This window comes from Formica exsecta, unplaced genomic scaffold (assembly GCF_003651465.1).
Source record: "Formica exsecta isolate Colony F162 unplaced genomic scaffold, ASM365146v1 scaffold15, whole genome shotgun sequence".
NCBI lineage: Eukaryota > Metazoa > Arthropoda > Insecta > Hymenoptera > Formicidae > Formica > Formica exsecta.
In genome coordinates, this window is record NW_021848825.1 from 2,338,488 (window position 1) to 2,355,132 (window position 16,645).

General features: G+C 30.6%; 3 protein-coding genes across 3 annotated transcripts; 1 reads left to right on the forward strand and 2 right to left on the reverse strand.

The window, feature by feature from the left end:
* Positions 1-7,357: 7,357 nt before the first annotated feature.
* On the reverse strand, positions 7,358-8,602 carry LOC115232803. The gene has a single exon (XM_029802909.1). The coding sequence runs from the start codon at positions 8,600-8,602 to the stop codon at positions 7,913-7,915; it is 690 nt and encodes a 229-aa protein (XP_029658769.1). The 3' UTR covers positions 7,358-7,912.
* Positions 8,603-9,054: 452 nt separating this feature from the next.
* On the reverse strand, positions 9,055-11,383 carry LOC115232844 (protein G12-like). The gene is made up of 2 exons (XM_029802977.1): positions 11,319-11,383; positions 9,055-11,014 (listed from the first exon to the last, which is right to left on the reverse strand). Exons 1-2 carry the CDS (start codon positions 11,319-11,321, stop codon positions 10,355-10,357), a joined length of 663 nt encoding a protein of 220 aa, XP_029658837.1. The 5' UTR covers positions 11,322-11,383; the 3' UTR covers positions 9,055-10,354.
* A 1,438-nt stretch (positions 11,384-12,821) lies between these two features.
* LOC115232845 lies at positions 12,822-15,667 on the forward strand. The gene is given in 3 exon segments (XM_029802978.1): positions 12,822-12,847; positions 13,608-14,800; positions 14,803-15,667. Coding segments are annotated over 2 exon segments (1,905 nt in total). The 5' UTR covers positions 12,822-12,847; the 3' UTR covers positions 15,515-15,667.
* Positions 15,668-16,645: the final 978 nt, after the last annotated feature.

A 16,645-nucleotide genomic window follows, 5' to 3' on the forward strand; every position in this document is an offset into this window, starting at 1 on the left:
GGGGGGGGTGAAGGGTTAGTTTCAAGAGGTGAGAAGACGAGGGCGGCTTCCTAATCAGCTTACTTCCGTAGCTCACACCTTTTGTACCCCATGCCGCTCCCCGGATTAAAGCATTGCCGTTACCGGTTATTATATCACGAGATACGAACGAGCGGTGCACGTCTGCGGGGCAAAGTACACAACAATAACATGTGGTTCTATGCAGATAAACTGCGCCAGCAGAAACAATGCCGGTTGGACCCTCGTGGGGTCGACGGTAAAGGTATACACCACTGGACCGAACAAGAATTATGGTCTCGCCCCGGTAATTTCAGAACCAGGGATTAAACCGCCTAGAAGTTTACAGATATGTGTACAATAGTGAGACTCATAACATGTTTGAATAATTTTTCTTTAATACTCACACATACCGTTTAGTTGCGTAATTATATTATAATTGCTATTTACATTTTAAGTTATATGAGCTCGTTGAAAACGAGAGGTTTCTCGCTAAAGCTTCAAAAGCGCAAATAAATGATAGAGCACTATCTTATTATTTAATTTCAATTTGTGAAGTAAATTTTGATGAATTTTAATTTAAGGCTTAGCATTGCGTTTAAAATTGTACAAGTTATTACAAGCATATCTCCATTGACATCTTCTCATTTAGAGCTTATCTCGAAATGAAATAGCATTTGTTAATAGCATTTTATATTTTTAAGAATTGAAGATAGATGATTTTTTAAAGAAATTTTAGGAAACCGTATACAAACATTGAAAGCATCTCGTAAAAAAATGAATTTTGAAAAATATTGTACGGCATTCGACAGTTGTGGCTCGATTGAAATTACATTTTGTTGCCAAACATATCGCAGAATCTCGAATCTTATATGCAGAAAGTATCTATATAGCCATGTTGCCTTCTTGCGCGACTGTTCAAAGTTTAATGCATGCGAGAAGGTCGACTTGTTTGCTCCCGAGAAAATTGCTCCTGTAAAGTATATGTATACAGGTGAAATGTGATTTCATAGATGACCTAAGGGACGTCGTGACGTTGATCGTCTTGCAGAAAGAAAGTAGCATCTTGATCAGTATACAGCAAACTGGATTCTATTAAACCGCAAAGATGCTTGTAATATACGCAAAAAATATAAATTTTCAATTTATAAAATGTATTACTTGCATTTATTTGCACGTTATTAAAATTTGCAAAAAATGATGATTCTAGATTACCCATTATACGTGTATGTATGTGTGTGTCATAATATCTATTATAATAAAATTAGAATATATTATGTAACAAACGAGATATACATATTATCTTTGAAATTTGTTATGAAGACGAAATTATATAATATCGGTAACTTTTTATTATATATCTCTAGGTCTTAACAAACAATGTGATAACAGAGAATATGATAAAAAGATGCGATACAGTTTACTTAGATAAAATGTAGTGAAAATTAAATAAAGATTTTGATATATATGTATGGGTATATATAATATAGGAAAAAAATCAATAGATACGCGAGATATATCTACTATAAAAATATAATTTTTTCTATTATCGGCTTAAATTATATATGAAATTAAATTGATATCTTGATGTGTAGAGTGTACATATTAAAATATTTATCTTTCTACAACAACTTTATTTTTCAATTTTCTGCAAGTTATCATTAGAGTAAAAAGAAATCATATGATCAGTGAAATTAATTTGATAATCGAAAAGTATATCTATCTTATTACAATAATTTTATAGATATTATTCTGGCGAAAGATTCGCTATCAGCGTATTATCTCGAGTACGCTTTCAATCTTATTGATAGCAACACATGTGTTTACGTTGCAAAGGTTCTTCTCAAGAATGCCTTGCAAGTCACAGTTTCGCCCTGCAGCCGACATTAATTAATGTAACTCGACGAGGAATACGAGCATAATTACTTTGCTCGAGTGGCCGGGGCCGAAAGTTTGCTCGTTATCGGGGTTCCACGTAGCTACATGTAGATGATGCAAAGGCATATTCGATAATCTAGTCTTAACACCGGATAGTATGATATTATCACTTTACCACCTGTATCTTATTGATAGATGCGATCGAATTAACAACGTTGTGAAGGGAGTATTAATCTTCGTTTGCTGACAATTGCAATTTTCTTTTTTTTTTTTTTTAATTCTTTGTTTATTATATGATCTATTAAACTATTAGACGAAACAGTGGCAGCATCCATTATTCTTATTTTTTAAAATAAAAAAGATTTATAAATATATATGTCCTTATAAAAATGTATATGTGTATGTGTATATTAAAGTATAATGGAAGTGTATGGATAATGTAGTACAACTTGTAATCATTTATAAATATAAAATTTATATAATTTTAAATAATATATTTGTAATATATTTGTGATGAGAGATATTAACAAATATTTCAATGTGCCGAGCATCCAATTAATGTGAACGAGTAATTGAACAATTTACCTACATAATCGTATGCACTATCGCAATTTTCAATAATACCGTGTATTATTAATTGTCACGTAAAATTATTATTAAACTGAATTTCCTGAAATAATATTTGAGATGAGGTTTAATACTATCACATACAATCCGTATTACGAAATTAGCACGAAGATCGAATTGGCATAATTGTTATACACATCTTTTCTGAAGGTATATAATTCTATGTCTAATATGTGTGTCATATATATATATTATGAATAGATTTAGTGTTGTAGGATATTTTTCTTACAATTAATTATATACTATTGTAGTAAGAGATTATTTTTATCTGTTTACTTTTTTATCAAATCTCAAATGAACGATTTTAATTTAATTGTTTAATAGTTTTCTAATCCTAATCGTTTTCTAATTATTTATTTTATATGTACTATATACACTATCTAAAGTGTTTAGTTTGTTTTTTTTATCTGATAAAGTTTAAAATCTGATTTTCTTCTTATGTCAAACATAGAGTTATGTGTAATATTTTATTATTTACATCTGATTGATTGAGTTGAATATAGAATTGACATAAAATTTAAAAAATATGATATTATTTATATATTTTATCTGATTTATATATATACACAAAAAAAAATAACAATTTTGACGATGATTTATTTCTACTATACGTATACTGTCCTAAAGTTTTAAGTCTATTTGTTAAAGAGCTAAATCATAAGCTACACATACATAACAAAGACATTGTCAACAAACTCTGTCAAGCAGCTTTGCGTTTTCGAGCTTTCTGCTCTCTCGCAACAGCATTTTTCGTGGTGCACATGCAGCTATATTACTATGTAACCCGCAATGACGCGGTTTTCGCGTCACAGGCTGAAGGGTCGTGCGTTAGGAGGCGGTCACCTCGTGACAGTCAGGCCCATGGCGCCGAGGAAAGTTGAACCCAGGCAAACATACGGAAGGGCGAACGCACACGACAGTGTTTGGCGACGGCCGGATGTACGGGGATAGCAGACCACATCACTCGTCGGAGTGGCCGGATGTCCCGACATTGAAATACAAGCGAACTTGTGCACGTCTACCGAGGTTGCTAACCCCTACGGTTCTTTATCGCTCTTCTCCTCGACGATCCCGCAATTCTGCGGCGCGAAAGTCATATTTTCTACACCGACCGCTAAGAATTCATCGTGCCGCTGTTCCGAGATAACTGCAACATTTTTTTGTTAATATTCTAATAACTTTTTTAACATTTTATGTCACTTGTCTTATTTACCATTTTGTAATTGGAATAATCGCACACTGATTTTTAATGATAAAATTAAAATCATCTAATTTTCTGTCTCTCTAAAAATTGTTAATTTTCTAAAGATATTATCTCTCTCCCTCTTTGATAACTTATGTATATATATTTTTTTGTGCATTTCTGAATATATTTCTTTACGTACACTCTTTAAAAGTTGTCATTGCTGCACGGGATACAATTCTTGTATCGTCCTTTCTCACTGCACCCTGTCAGTGTTCATAGTGGTGCCGGTACTCGAGCAACGGTTTCTTCCGTCTCTCTGGGGTATTTTATCGTGTCGCCTGTAATAAGGTTTCCACGTGTAAGAAACCACCGAGGTGTTCCGCGATATAGGTGGTCCAGGCAGCAGTACAGAAAGAGACAAAGGGGATAGTGGGCGCGCGAAACGGGGCGAGAGCGGCAAAGTAGCGAGAAAACGAAACGGGCGATGGTGAGCGTACTACAGGCAGCTGGAGAATCCAATCGCAATAGAGTTAAGTGTTCGAGAGTAAAACCTTGCCGAGGCACGACCTCGATTACTTGCGGAGGATTTGTTACGGCCACCTTTTCTGCCACTTTCTAGCGGGCCACCCCTCCGCTTCCCCGGCAACACAGAATCGTCCCGGAGTCCTCCTTTGTCCAAGAGTCTTCCGCAAAGCAAGCAACATAACACGAACGACGTAACACTAAAAGGACTAAAAGAAGCGCTTTACTCTCCGCACCATCGTTGACCTTTGGGCCACTGGGGGGGCTTTTTTCCGCCATCAAACATCGAGAGAGACTTCCGATTGGCCGAGTTTAGTCGGTCACCAATTCCCGATGTCGCCCTCGGATAACGCGCCGTAAAATACAAATTTTTTCTCGTCCGCTCCTATATTTTCATTCCACGCTTTTATAAGATATTTGTTCTCATTCATTTTAGAAATCGATAAGTTTCTATTCTGACATCAGATCGAGATTTTAAATATTAATTACTAATTTTAAAAAATTATGTGATTGACAAAAGCTTATGCAGATTATTTCCTATTATGGATCTATAATTTTTTAATCTTTTATGATCTCTAATAAATTAATGTCGCCGGTACTGTAAAATACGATAATATAATTATTTTTTTCGTAGCATCTTGTAGTTTTGTTGAAATTCCAAAATGCTCTTTTTACGTATGCGTTTCGCATCCATTATTACGTATCGGTATGGCAACGAATGGAGTATCGAAATTACCCGCGGAATTCTGCCCGGCGGCAAGCGGCTTTAATGCAATACCGAACACATTTTCTTAGTTGGTTCTTCTTGTTTTACTGTGAAAATCCTCGAGACCGTTACGTCGGTAACGATAGGACCGGCACGGCAGGCTGTTACCGCCACATGCCGCCATAATATCGAGCAAAAGTTTTCTGGCCAGCAAGAGAAAATAATTTGATATGACTTGCCGTTGCAACCCCGCGCACAGGTGGAACTTCAGAGGAAACGGGGATCCTCCGAAGTACAATTATGAAGCCGATGCTACCGCCGTTGCCAATTAAACGTAGTACAGTACAAGATATAGAAGATCACAAAGTTTCCTCTTTTCTTGAGAAATTAGAGACGCATAAATCTGGCATGTATTTTTTTACACACAGTATAAGTAATTAACTGTTTTATATTATTAAGACAATTTGATTTATTTATTTAATTTATTTGATTTATTAATAAAATTATAAAATCGAATTGCTCAATCTCACTTCATTCCTCTTCTAGAAATCTCTCTCGTTTTGTTCTGTCTTACTTATTCTTCTCATGACTTCTCATTACGCGCCAATGGTAAGTTCCGAGGCTTATTAAATCGTAACAATTTTAATTAGAGGAACACCATCAGCTTCTACACTCTCTCGGTTCCATTTCTATCTCTGTAGTTTTGCTTTCTTCATGTCTGTACGTAGTCATCCCGCGACTAACGGTATTCTTTTTGGCTCCAGCACGAGAAATCGGATGCCAACTCTTTAGCTTTCTTTTAAAAGTTAGCGTCACACCTGCACTGACTCGTCTTTTCTTATTTATCGAATAGGTGCGAGCGTACAAAGTCATTCGTAACACACGGTGCAAAAGTCGCCTTCTCTTATGATCAATAAAACTTTCAGTATGTTACGAAAGACGTAACGATGATGTTTTTTACTGAAAAAGCTTGGAATCAATCTGTCTTAGAAAACTATAATGAAAAAATTTCAAACTCGATAAATTAAAGAATGTTTTATCGTAATATCAGCGTGATTTGAAATTGTCAATTGTAAATCAATTTTTAATAGATTTAAACAATAAAAATAATAGAATAAAAATATTGACATTTATATGTTTGCATAATTTTACAAAGAATAAAAGTAATTAAAAGAATAGTTAAAAATATTTTAGATGCTCAGATATATTGTTTTCACAGAATGTCTTTCTTTTTATACTTTTCCTATTTTTAGTTTTTTTCGTCATTTTTTCAAAGATTAAACAAAGATTTTATGTATTTTAATCCTAGCACGTGACTTTAAAATAAAATGTATTTAAAAAAATGATTTTAAAACAAATTTAAGATGTATATTTTATTATAGACTTCTTTTTACATATTAATTTTTAGTTTTTTTCGTCATTTTTTCAAAGATTAAACAAAGATTTTATGTATTTTAATCCTAGCACGTGACTTTAAAATAAAATGTATTTAAAAAAATGATTTTAAAACGAATTTAAGATGTATATTTTATTATAGACTTCTTTTTACATATTAATCGCAATAGAGATTGTATACTTTAAAAATAAGACTCATTGAAAGCTTTTATCACATATTTGTATGATAAGAGATTTATTGAAGTATATATGCAGCGGATAATGATTGTAACACAGAAGCAATAGATAATTTTTCTCGATAACCAATCTTATCGAATTAATCGAGTTTTGAAAGAAAGGTTACAAACAGATTTGACCCATTTTTTTTTTTTTAATAGATTACATATATGCATAATAAAAAATTATAAAATTAATTTCACACACATATTTCTCATAAAAATGTAAAATATTTCAATCTATTTAATATTTTGAATCACATATATATTAATGTAGAAAATATCATAGATCTATTTAAATTAAAAGAATCCATCTTTTCTTCTGGACGGATTTTTCTTGACAAACAACTATCTTATTTAATTACACATTTGTTATATAATTTATACTTGTATTATGATTAAAATTTAAGGCAATTGTTTTCTTATTTATCGGAAATATTAACTATTCTAAAATCGATATCTTACGTTTATTAACATCGCATGCACGTTCTAGGTTTTAATTTTATAAATTTTTGTCCTTTATTAAAATTAAATAATTTTAAACAAAATATGTTGTATGCGACTGTATAAAATTAAAATAACATTAAAAGTATTGAATTTTTTACTATGATTTGTTGATAATCAATCAATTAATCGCAAATTTCTGGACCATTTTATGTCTCATCAAATGCTTTTATTGTCATTTGTTTAATAATTATTCTGCATGTGGAACTATTACATACTTAAAAATTAATTAAAAATATAAAGATATAATGTTATATTTTTTCAATAATTTAGTAAAGATACAATTTTTTATAAATATTTGTCTTTTAACTTTAAATTGTACATTTGTATTATCTACATAATTTTATCTTCGTGAATTGAATAAAGAAGAGTTAATTTTGTGTATATAAATCAGTAACAGAAATGTACACTCTCCATAAATGGATCAGAAGTATCACAACAACGAAACTTTAAAGATGAATATAAATTATGTTGCATAAATTTAAAGTACATTTTAATTACAGATTACATATAGCTATAAGCAAGGATTAGGCAATATTCTTAAGATATTATTATTTGCTCTATTTGAGATAATATTGTGTCTATTTAAATATATAAAAATTTATTTTGCTTTATGATACATATAAGCTCTTTATTTATGTTGCAGCAAATGAATAACATCTAGATATAATTAATAATTCGACCAAATTCAGTTTTCTGCTCTGACATATTATAATTATTTGATATTCCTTAAGAACTCCGATGTCATGTAATATAAAGTAGAATTCGGGTGTTAACTTTAATAGCTCAAAATATCTTGTATTCATTTATCTTCATATATATAATTTAGTATAATTTCATTACTCTTTTATCAAAATAAGATTCCAAAAATCCAAGATCTTGTTATCTACCGTACGAATAGTGAACATAATCTGGTTTGTCTGGTACAGTAATGCCGAGAACGATGAACATGATGTCTGCTACGATTCTTGTATTCACTTCCTTGCTCTTCAGGAAATTCAAAATGATCTGAAACGAATTAATTTTATACACTTTGTTAATAATTTGCTGGAAATTGTCGGACTTGAGTTGATTGACGAAGCGGACGAAAGCTGAAGAGATTTTCATTTTCCGTACGTAGATGCGAATATAATCATCATAATGGAACAGTATCTTGATGTCTTTGAAAAGGCCGGCAATTCCGCCGGTGATCATCGTAGAATACGCATGAGAAGGAGGTGGTTCGAGTTCCTTGATACCGAGATTTTTGTTAACTTTGTTTATCAAGAAGTAAATATCGACGCCTTCTTTATGCAGATAGTTGAAAAAGTTGATCACTTCTGGGATAGCCTCGAAATCTTCCATTAGATTTCTGAGAATGTTTGAGGATATAAGGTTTGCAAAAGCATCTGCTACTTCAGAATCCTCTGCCAAATAAGTAAAAAATACATTCAGGATGTCTTCAGCAGGTACTAAATCCAGAATGTCCTGAATATCCTCGTGAAGAGGACCTTCGCCGAAATCCGGAAACTGATGAGCTTGGCCAAAGCCGATAATGGCCAAGACGGCAAATAGCACTAATGCAAAGTTCATCTGCAAATATATCAAAACCCCCGAGCTGAATAAATTAATACTAACCATTATAATGTGTATTTTTTAGTATGATATAAATATGACACACCAATAAAAAAATATTATTTTAAAAAATATATTAATTTTATATTCATAAGTGAAATTTTAAAAAGATCGGTACTTATATATATAAATCATTCTGACAATTACTTAATACAAAAAATTAAATTTTTTCCAAAAAACACTTGAAAATTTTTTCTTAATTTACCGTGACAGATGTGGATAATCACTGAGGTTCTTAAATAATTCTCGCGTATTTATATACTGGAAGCATCATGTTTAGGTAAATCAGTTAATAAGGAAAAAGATAAGATTACTTTGACATCATCATCTAAGAGATGTAAAAATTGTTCGATAAATTATTAAACATGGAAAAATTTAATAAAATGTTATATTCTTACGTTTGTTTTTTCTAGATATCTTCTTTATTTGAAGTAATTTTTGAAGCTTTACTATGCAAGGTTTTATTTCTACAAAGTTTTGTTGCAATATGTGATAATTTATTTGTATCGATATAATAACGCGGAAAATACACACAAAGAAGTTGATATATCAATACATAATAAGTTTTTTAAATATATCTTTTTATACGGAATTTCTATTTGTGTTAAAATTGCTAACTTTAGCAATTGTAAACAAAAGATTTTTATATATTACATATAAATCTTATCACATAGTGATGATATAACTTATTCAGGGAGAAAATAATGTGTGCTATCATCGATAAACCATTCTGTTGTGATAGAGAAAGGAGACAAAGCTAATTTTAAGTAGAAGCGAAAAAAAAGTAGCTGAAGAAGAAAGTGATATCGAACAAAACGTTGTGCAAAGTTTACTGTACTAAAGTTCATAGTATATAGGTAGATAAAATGTTTGTTTTGTTTAGAAAATTTAGCTCTTTAGTACATCATAAAAAATAAATAAAATAATTTATTAATTATAGACATTTATAGGTCTACATTACATATAAAGCAATATAAAATTGTTATTAATTACAAAAAAAACTAATTATTTAATTCGAAACTTTATATTTATCAATGACATTTACATGTTACGCAATATAATTGCAAATTGCTAATGTTTAAAATATAATATATATATATTGATACTAATATGATTTTATCACCACCTGAAGTTCCAATCCTTCTGCCCTCTCTCTCTCTCTCTCTTTCCTCTCTCTTTCTCTTCTCTGGTCTTTAAAATATCTTTTTTATATTTAAATTTTAGTAGCGTATAAATTATCGATGATCTTTGGCAATTTTAACTTGGCGATAAAATCAGCACAAACTTTGAAAATCTGCAGCTTCTTTTTGGTAAAGATCGTTGATTTTTTTCAAAGGTAATATATTATAAAAATTATTGAGCATTTTTATTATTCTATCGCCGATTTTCTGCACTCCAAAACCTGAGATTTAAAAATACTGTCTATTTTAGATGATATATATACTCTCGCATGCCGATAGCCTTGTGGAATATAATCGACAACACTTAATCCAGCTTTTTGCAACTATATTATGAGTGCTTGAAATTTCTTAAGAGCTTCGACAGCACGTAACTGATCATGAAAGTCGATTTAAATAAGTATATACGAACGATTTGCACTGTTTTTATTCTCGTTTATAAATGAGCAATATCTCATTATATTTTTCTACCGGTATAAGTTCCAGAAAGTCTAAAAAGTTATCATCTATCGTATGCGCAAATAGGCATAATTTAGTTTGGTACAGTAATGCCAAGAACAATGAACATGACATCCGCTACAATTTGCGTGTTTACTCCGCTGTTCTTAAGGCCATTTAAAATGATCTGAAAGGATTTAATTTTGTGAACTTTGTTGACAATCTGTTGGAAATTATTGGACTTAAGTTGATTGATATATCTGACGAAGGTTCGAGAGGTTTTCATTTTCTGCACGTAGATGTGAATAAAGTCATCAGAAGGAAGCACTTTTCTGATATCTTTGAAAAATCCGGCGATTCCACCAGTCCTCTTCTTGATCGCAGAATGCGAAATGGATGGTTCGAGTTCCTTGATGCCAAGAGCTTTGTTAATTTCATTTATTAAGAAGTAAATCTCAATTCCTTCCTTTTGCAGATAATTAAAAAGGTTGATCACTTCGGGGATAGCCTCGAAATCTAACATCAAGTCTTCGATTATAGTTGTCGTTAGGATATATTGCATAGCAGCTTGTATTTCAGGATCCGCTAAGTACTCCTGGCAAATGTTATTAATTTCTTTAACAGGTATTAAATCCAGAATATCTTGCATATCCTCATGAAGAGGACCTTTGCCGAAATCCGGAGCCTGATGAGCTTGGCCTAGGCCGATAATGGACAAGACGGCAAACAACGTTAACTTGTACGTGAATTTCATCTGTAATATTATTTATTTTAATGTCAGGCATAATTTCTGAGTCATTTGTGTTCTCTTCCAAATGTATGTATTATTACTTATTAATATAAAAATAAAATGTTTAAAATAGAAATATATACAAAAAATTTTTATATTAATCAAATTAATTTTATATAGAATTTTGTTGAGCAAGATTTTAATTTTTGAAGAAGAACCTATATAGAATCTGCAACTAAAACAAAAAACCGTGATTTTGTTTAAATAATGCTACTTGAATAAAAATAATTCTCAAAGTAATGTGCATAAAGATTGTTTCTTTACTTACCATGACTGCTGTGGGTGAACACTGACATTCGCGTATAGAAATCTCGTAAAATTATATTGAAGAATATAGCATCATACTAGACTGATTATATTTAGTAGATTACTTAAATAAAAAACTAGATAAGATTACATTGCCGATATTAATTTCTGAAAAATGTAAACGTTACTTAATAAATCATTGAATATAACAAATTCAATGAAATGTTATATTGTTTGCACTATCTCTTCTTTTTTTTATCTACATACATCTTTTATTTAAAGCAGTATGTTTTATAAAATCTTATTTGTAAAAAAAGTTTGCTGTTTTTGCATCGTTTTGTTAGTATAATTTTACATATATATGTAAAACATATATATTATGCTTCATATATTTTACTTTTTTAATATAGGAATAGTTTATTTTAAAATTGTAAAATCTTCAATAGAAATATTGTTATTATTTAACAATAAGACTGATATACTTTGTTAACAGAACTTCTTTACTTCATCATTTCGATAATTAATTATTTGATATTTTGTAACGTCAAATTCTATATTTCTACATTGTAAGTAAATTAGGCCATATTTTTTATTAGGCATCAAATTAATATTTGCTATAATAGATCTAGATTTTATTCCCATTATTTTTAATAATTGTAGTTTATAAATAAATACATATATTCCGAGAAATAACTTGTTTTTTAGTATGTTATCTTGTGGATAATTTTTAATTGTATATGGACAATATAATAACGAGAAACAAAGAAATCGATATTGGCAATAAGTTGTCTTAAGTATGTTCCGGGAAATGAAATGAACGACATAATCAATATCAAATGTCGGGAAAAAGGAAGAATGATTATCGCACTATCTTAGTTCCGTGTAAGTTTACTATAAAATGTTCAATATAAGAAGTAAAAAAGTTATTCTACGAAAAATACGTAATCTATGATTAAGATATCGATTATTGTGTAAGATAAATATCATTAATAACAAGATATCAAACAAATCACAATGATAAAACAATTTATTAAAAATGATTATATTGTAAGAAATAGGCAGTTAAGATACTAGCAATATCAAAGTTTCGATCATAACTTATGTTCAAAAATAAATGACTAGTCATTATACAATATCAAAATATAAAAATTGTGAGGCAAAATGTGTAAAATATGTTGTAGTTGAACTAATTTCTAAACATTTAAAATTGATTATTTTATTAGAACACCCGTTTAAGAAAATGCATGCCTGTTAAATAAATTTACATATGCATTTGTAATATATTTATTGTAATATGAATAGCAAAGTGCATCTATATTTCTTAGTTGTTTTTTCATTATTTGATACATGTGAGAGAAAAACAAATAATAAGAACTTTCGTGTTTTTTATGTCCAAAAACTTATCAAATAATCCTTAGTTTTTTCTCGTGTATCAGTATATCGATCTGATCGCAATCTTATCTAGTCTTTTATGTAACTTGATACTGGCAGTATATATAAATGTACGATAATTATTTACGGATCTCAAAGCGCATTCATACAGCTGCCACGGTAAGTAAGAAAGTCTTTTTTATACACTTTTTTAAAAACTTTGCTTAACAAATTATTTTTACTATATGTTGCTTCTTAATTTCAGTTATTTTATAAATATTTTAGTGTCAGTTTTTTCCTTCTTAGTAAAAGTTTAATGTATGTGTATGTATGTGAAATGCCAATTTTTTTATTAACTTATTAACAATGAATTATATATTTATAGTTTTATTTTTAATCTTCTATGTTTAATCTATATTTGTAGTTGATCTTTGAAAATTAATATTTTCTTTTCAAATAAAATTTATTCTAAGAACTAGTCAATCAATTAATCAATGATATATATGTATGAATACGATAAATATGTGCCAGAAAAATCTTATACACATGTTATATGATACATACACATACATATTTATTAAATATTGTATACATACATATCTATTTCACATATATATAAATATATGTTATATATATTTCTATTTTAAGGCTTCTCCTTTAATTTATAAAAATTTTTAAATTTTTGTTTATGTAAAAAGACATTTTAGGCAATTTGCATATAATTAAAAGCAATTTAACTTATAGATAATTATTATCTTCTTTTCTCCTATAGTTTATCAATGTGTTCAAATTTTACAAATTAAATATAATTTTAAAAAAATACATTTCTTTTTCAAAATAATATTTTTTCAATATACATTATATTTGGATACACACACATTATAAAATGTGTTATAATATTTACACATTTATTAAATATGCGGTTATTATATATTTGCAGATGAAATTCCTATTCTCTGCGCTATTTACCATCTTGGCCATCATTGGCTTGGGTCAATCTCACCAGTTCCCAGATTTCGGCAAAGGTCCTCTTCATGAAGATCTTCAAGAAATTCTCGATTTACTTCCTATGAAAAGAATTGTTAGAGTTGTTGGGGATTACATGGCGCATGATCCTGAAGTACAAGAAGCTGTTAAGTTTCTCAAAATCACATCTGTATTCAAGAATCTAATGATAGATTTGGAGAATATTCCTGAAGTGATCAATCTTCTTAATTATCTGCAAGAGGAAGGCGTCGAAAGCTACAACTTAATAAATCAGATAAATAGAGCCGTCGGAATCAAGGAACTCGTACCACCAACAATATCAACACCAACATCAACACCAACATCTACATCTACACCTACACCTACATCTTCATCTACACCTACATCTACACCCACGCCTACATCTTCATCTGCATCCACGCCTACATCTTCATCTACACCTAGACCTACACCTACATCTACACCTTCATCTACCCCTACAGCTGATCTGACACCTGAACCTGCACCTGAACCTACACCTGTCTCTTATAATGTAATGAAAAGGAGAAGCTGGGGTCTCGCAGGATTATTCAAAGATGTCAAGGACCTCTTGAATTACGACGACTTTATTAGCCTATACGTGGATAAGCTGAGATATTCCTCAGCCTTCAACGACTTGCTTAACGAACTCAGATCCAACAGCCAACAGATCGTTAACAGGCTTTCCGAAAGTGAGTCCTTCCAGATCATTGTAACAGGTCTCAAGAATAGAAATGTGAATTTGAAGATCGTAGCAGACGTCTTGTATATTGTTCTCGGTGTTACTATACCGGGCCATTCTAAAACGTTAGAGGATGAGTTTGTTGACTTCGTGAAGCTTCTTCCATTGGAAAAGATTTCTGACATAGTACTCAAGTATGTAAACGAAGATAAAGGAGTACAAAACGCTATCCTCTTCATGTTCAAACCCGAATTCCATGACCTGTTACGCGCTGTCGAAACTCTTCAGGAATATCAGGAATTACTAGTATTCCTCCAAAATGCTGGAGTCCATGTTATTGAAAACATCCAGGCATTCCACAAAGCCATCGGTATGGAGGATTATGTGCCCCCTAAAATAGAAAGCTTCCTTAAATCTCAAATTAAAAAGCAAGAGGTCGGCGGCGGAATGACAGCAGGCTTTCCGAAAGTGAGTCCTTCCAGATCATTGTAACAGGACTCAAGAATAGAAATGTGAATTTGAAAATCGTAGCAGACGTCTTGTATATTGTTCTCGGTGTTACTATACCGGGCCATTCTAAAACGTTAGAGGATGAGTTTGTTGACTTCGTGAAGCTTCTTCCATTGGAAAAGATTTCTGACATAGTACTCAAGTATGTAAACGAAGATGAAGGAGTACAAAACGCTATCCTCTTCATGTTCAAACCCGAATTCCATGACCTGTTACGCGCTGTCGAAGCTCTTCAGAAATATCAGGAATTACTAGTATCCCTCGAAGATGCTGGATGCCATGTTTATGAAAATATCCAGGCATTCCACAAAGCCATCGGTATGGAGGACTATGTGCCCCCTAAAATAGAAAGCTTCCTCAAATCTCAAATTAAAAAGCAAGAAGTCGGCGGTGGACTGACAGCAATGATCCGGGATATTTATGCTTTGCTACCTTATGAAAAGATCGATGCTCTCTTTCAGGAAAAAGTGAATACTTCCACAGTCTTTGCTAAGTTCGTCTCACAGGTTTCATCCCCGGAATTTGAAAACATTGTCAATAATCTGGCTGTTAATGAGGTCTTCCTGCAATTTATCACAAAAAGCAATGAGCAAGGATTGGATTTAGTAGGGCTCTCGGCACTTAGTACCAGAATAATTGGCCTTAAATAAAAATTCATCTAGCATTTTAAACATTCACTATTTGCAATTTATGCAAACAAATTATACACTGATGTAATAATGTAAGATAAGAGTCCTCGGATTCAATTGCGGATATATTGCTTCTGTGTAATTAATAAAAAATTTATTGTGTCTTATAATAAAGTACTTATTTTATTTGTTTTTCCTCCTTTTCTTTCGTAATATAAGCAATAGTATAAATAAATATAAAAAAAAGCATTTTTATATCCTGCCAACTAATCAATTTTGGTTATAGTTAATATTTATAATGCATATGTATATACATACATTATATTATATAAACAATGTTTATATAATATAATGTATAGTTTGTATGTTTATATAATAATGTTAGTTTTTAACGCGATTTAATAACTGCTGTAATCACTCTTTTTGGTACCGTGGCCCATCGCCTTAGTTCTCTAGTTAGAGAAAGCTTTAAAGAATATCCTAGAATTTATTTTGATCAAGATGCGTAATGAATCATTAATAATTATCTGAAATATAATCAGCAAATCAACGGTAGAATGAGCTTTATCAATAATCAGAATTAACACAGAGAGAACTTCAACGAACACTTCAACTAATCTTGCCATGTCTTGATTGTGCAAAAAAGATCATCTATAATAAGAAACGAGATAATTAGAAATGGAAAAATTTGAGATATTTATAAAAGAGATTACTATTATATATATACCACATCTACAAATGTCACTACAAATAGCCCCTTATGTGATAATTTAAAAGATTTTAAACGCCGTGCCGAAGAACGCATTTGATTAACTTGTGCATGAGACATATTTCGACAGTTTTTGCAGATTTCTACAGGTATTGTAGAGACGTATTTAAAGATTTCGTAGATACGAGATCTCTCTGCAAGATTATTGATAAAAATATTATGTAACGACATAACTTCTGAACGAGACATCAAAATAACATCGAAGATATCAAATTATTTGCTTTGACAAATTCTTGAAAAATTTACAATATTTATATAATGGTAATAAAAGAGAGTTTAATAATTTATAATAATTATAAAAATTATGTGCTAAATTGCAAAATTTTTGAGTTTTATGTATTGTTATTATCTTAAACAAGAATATATATTAACATGATACTCTT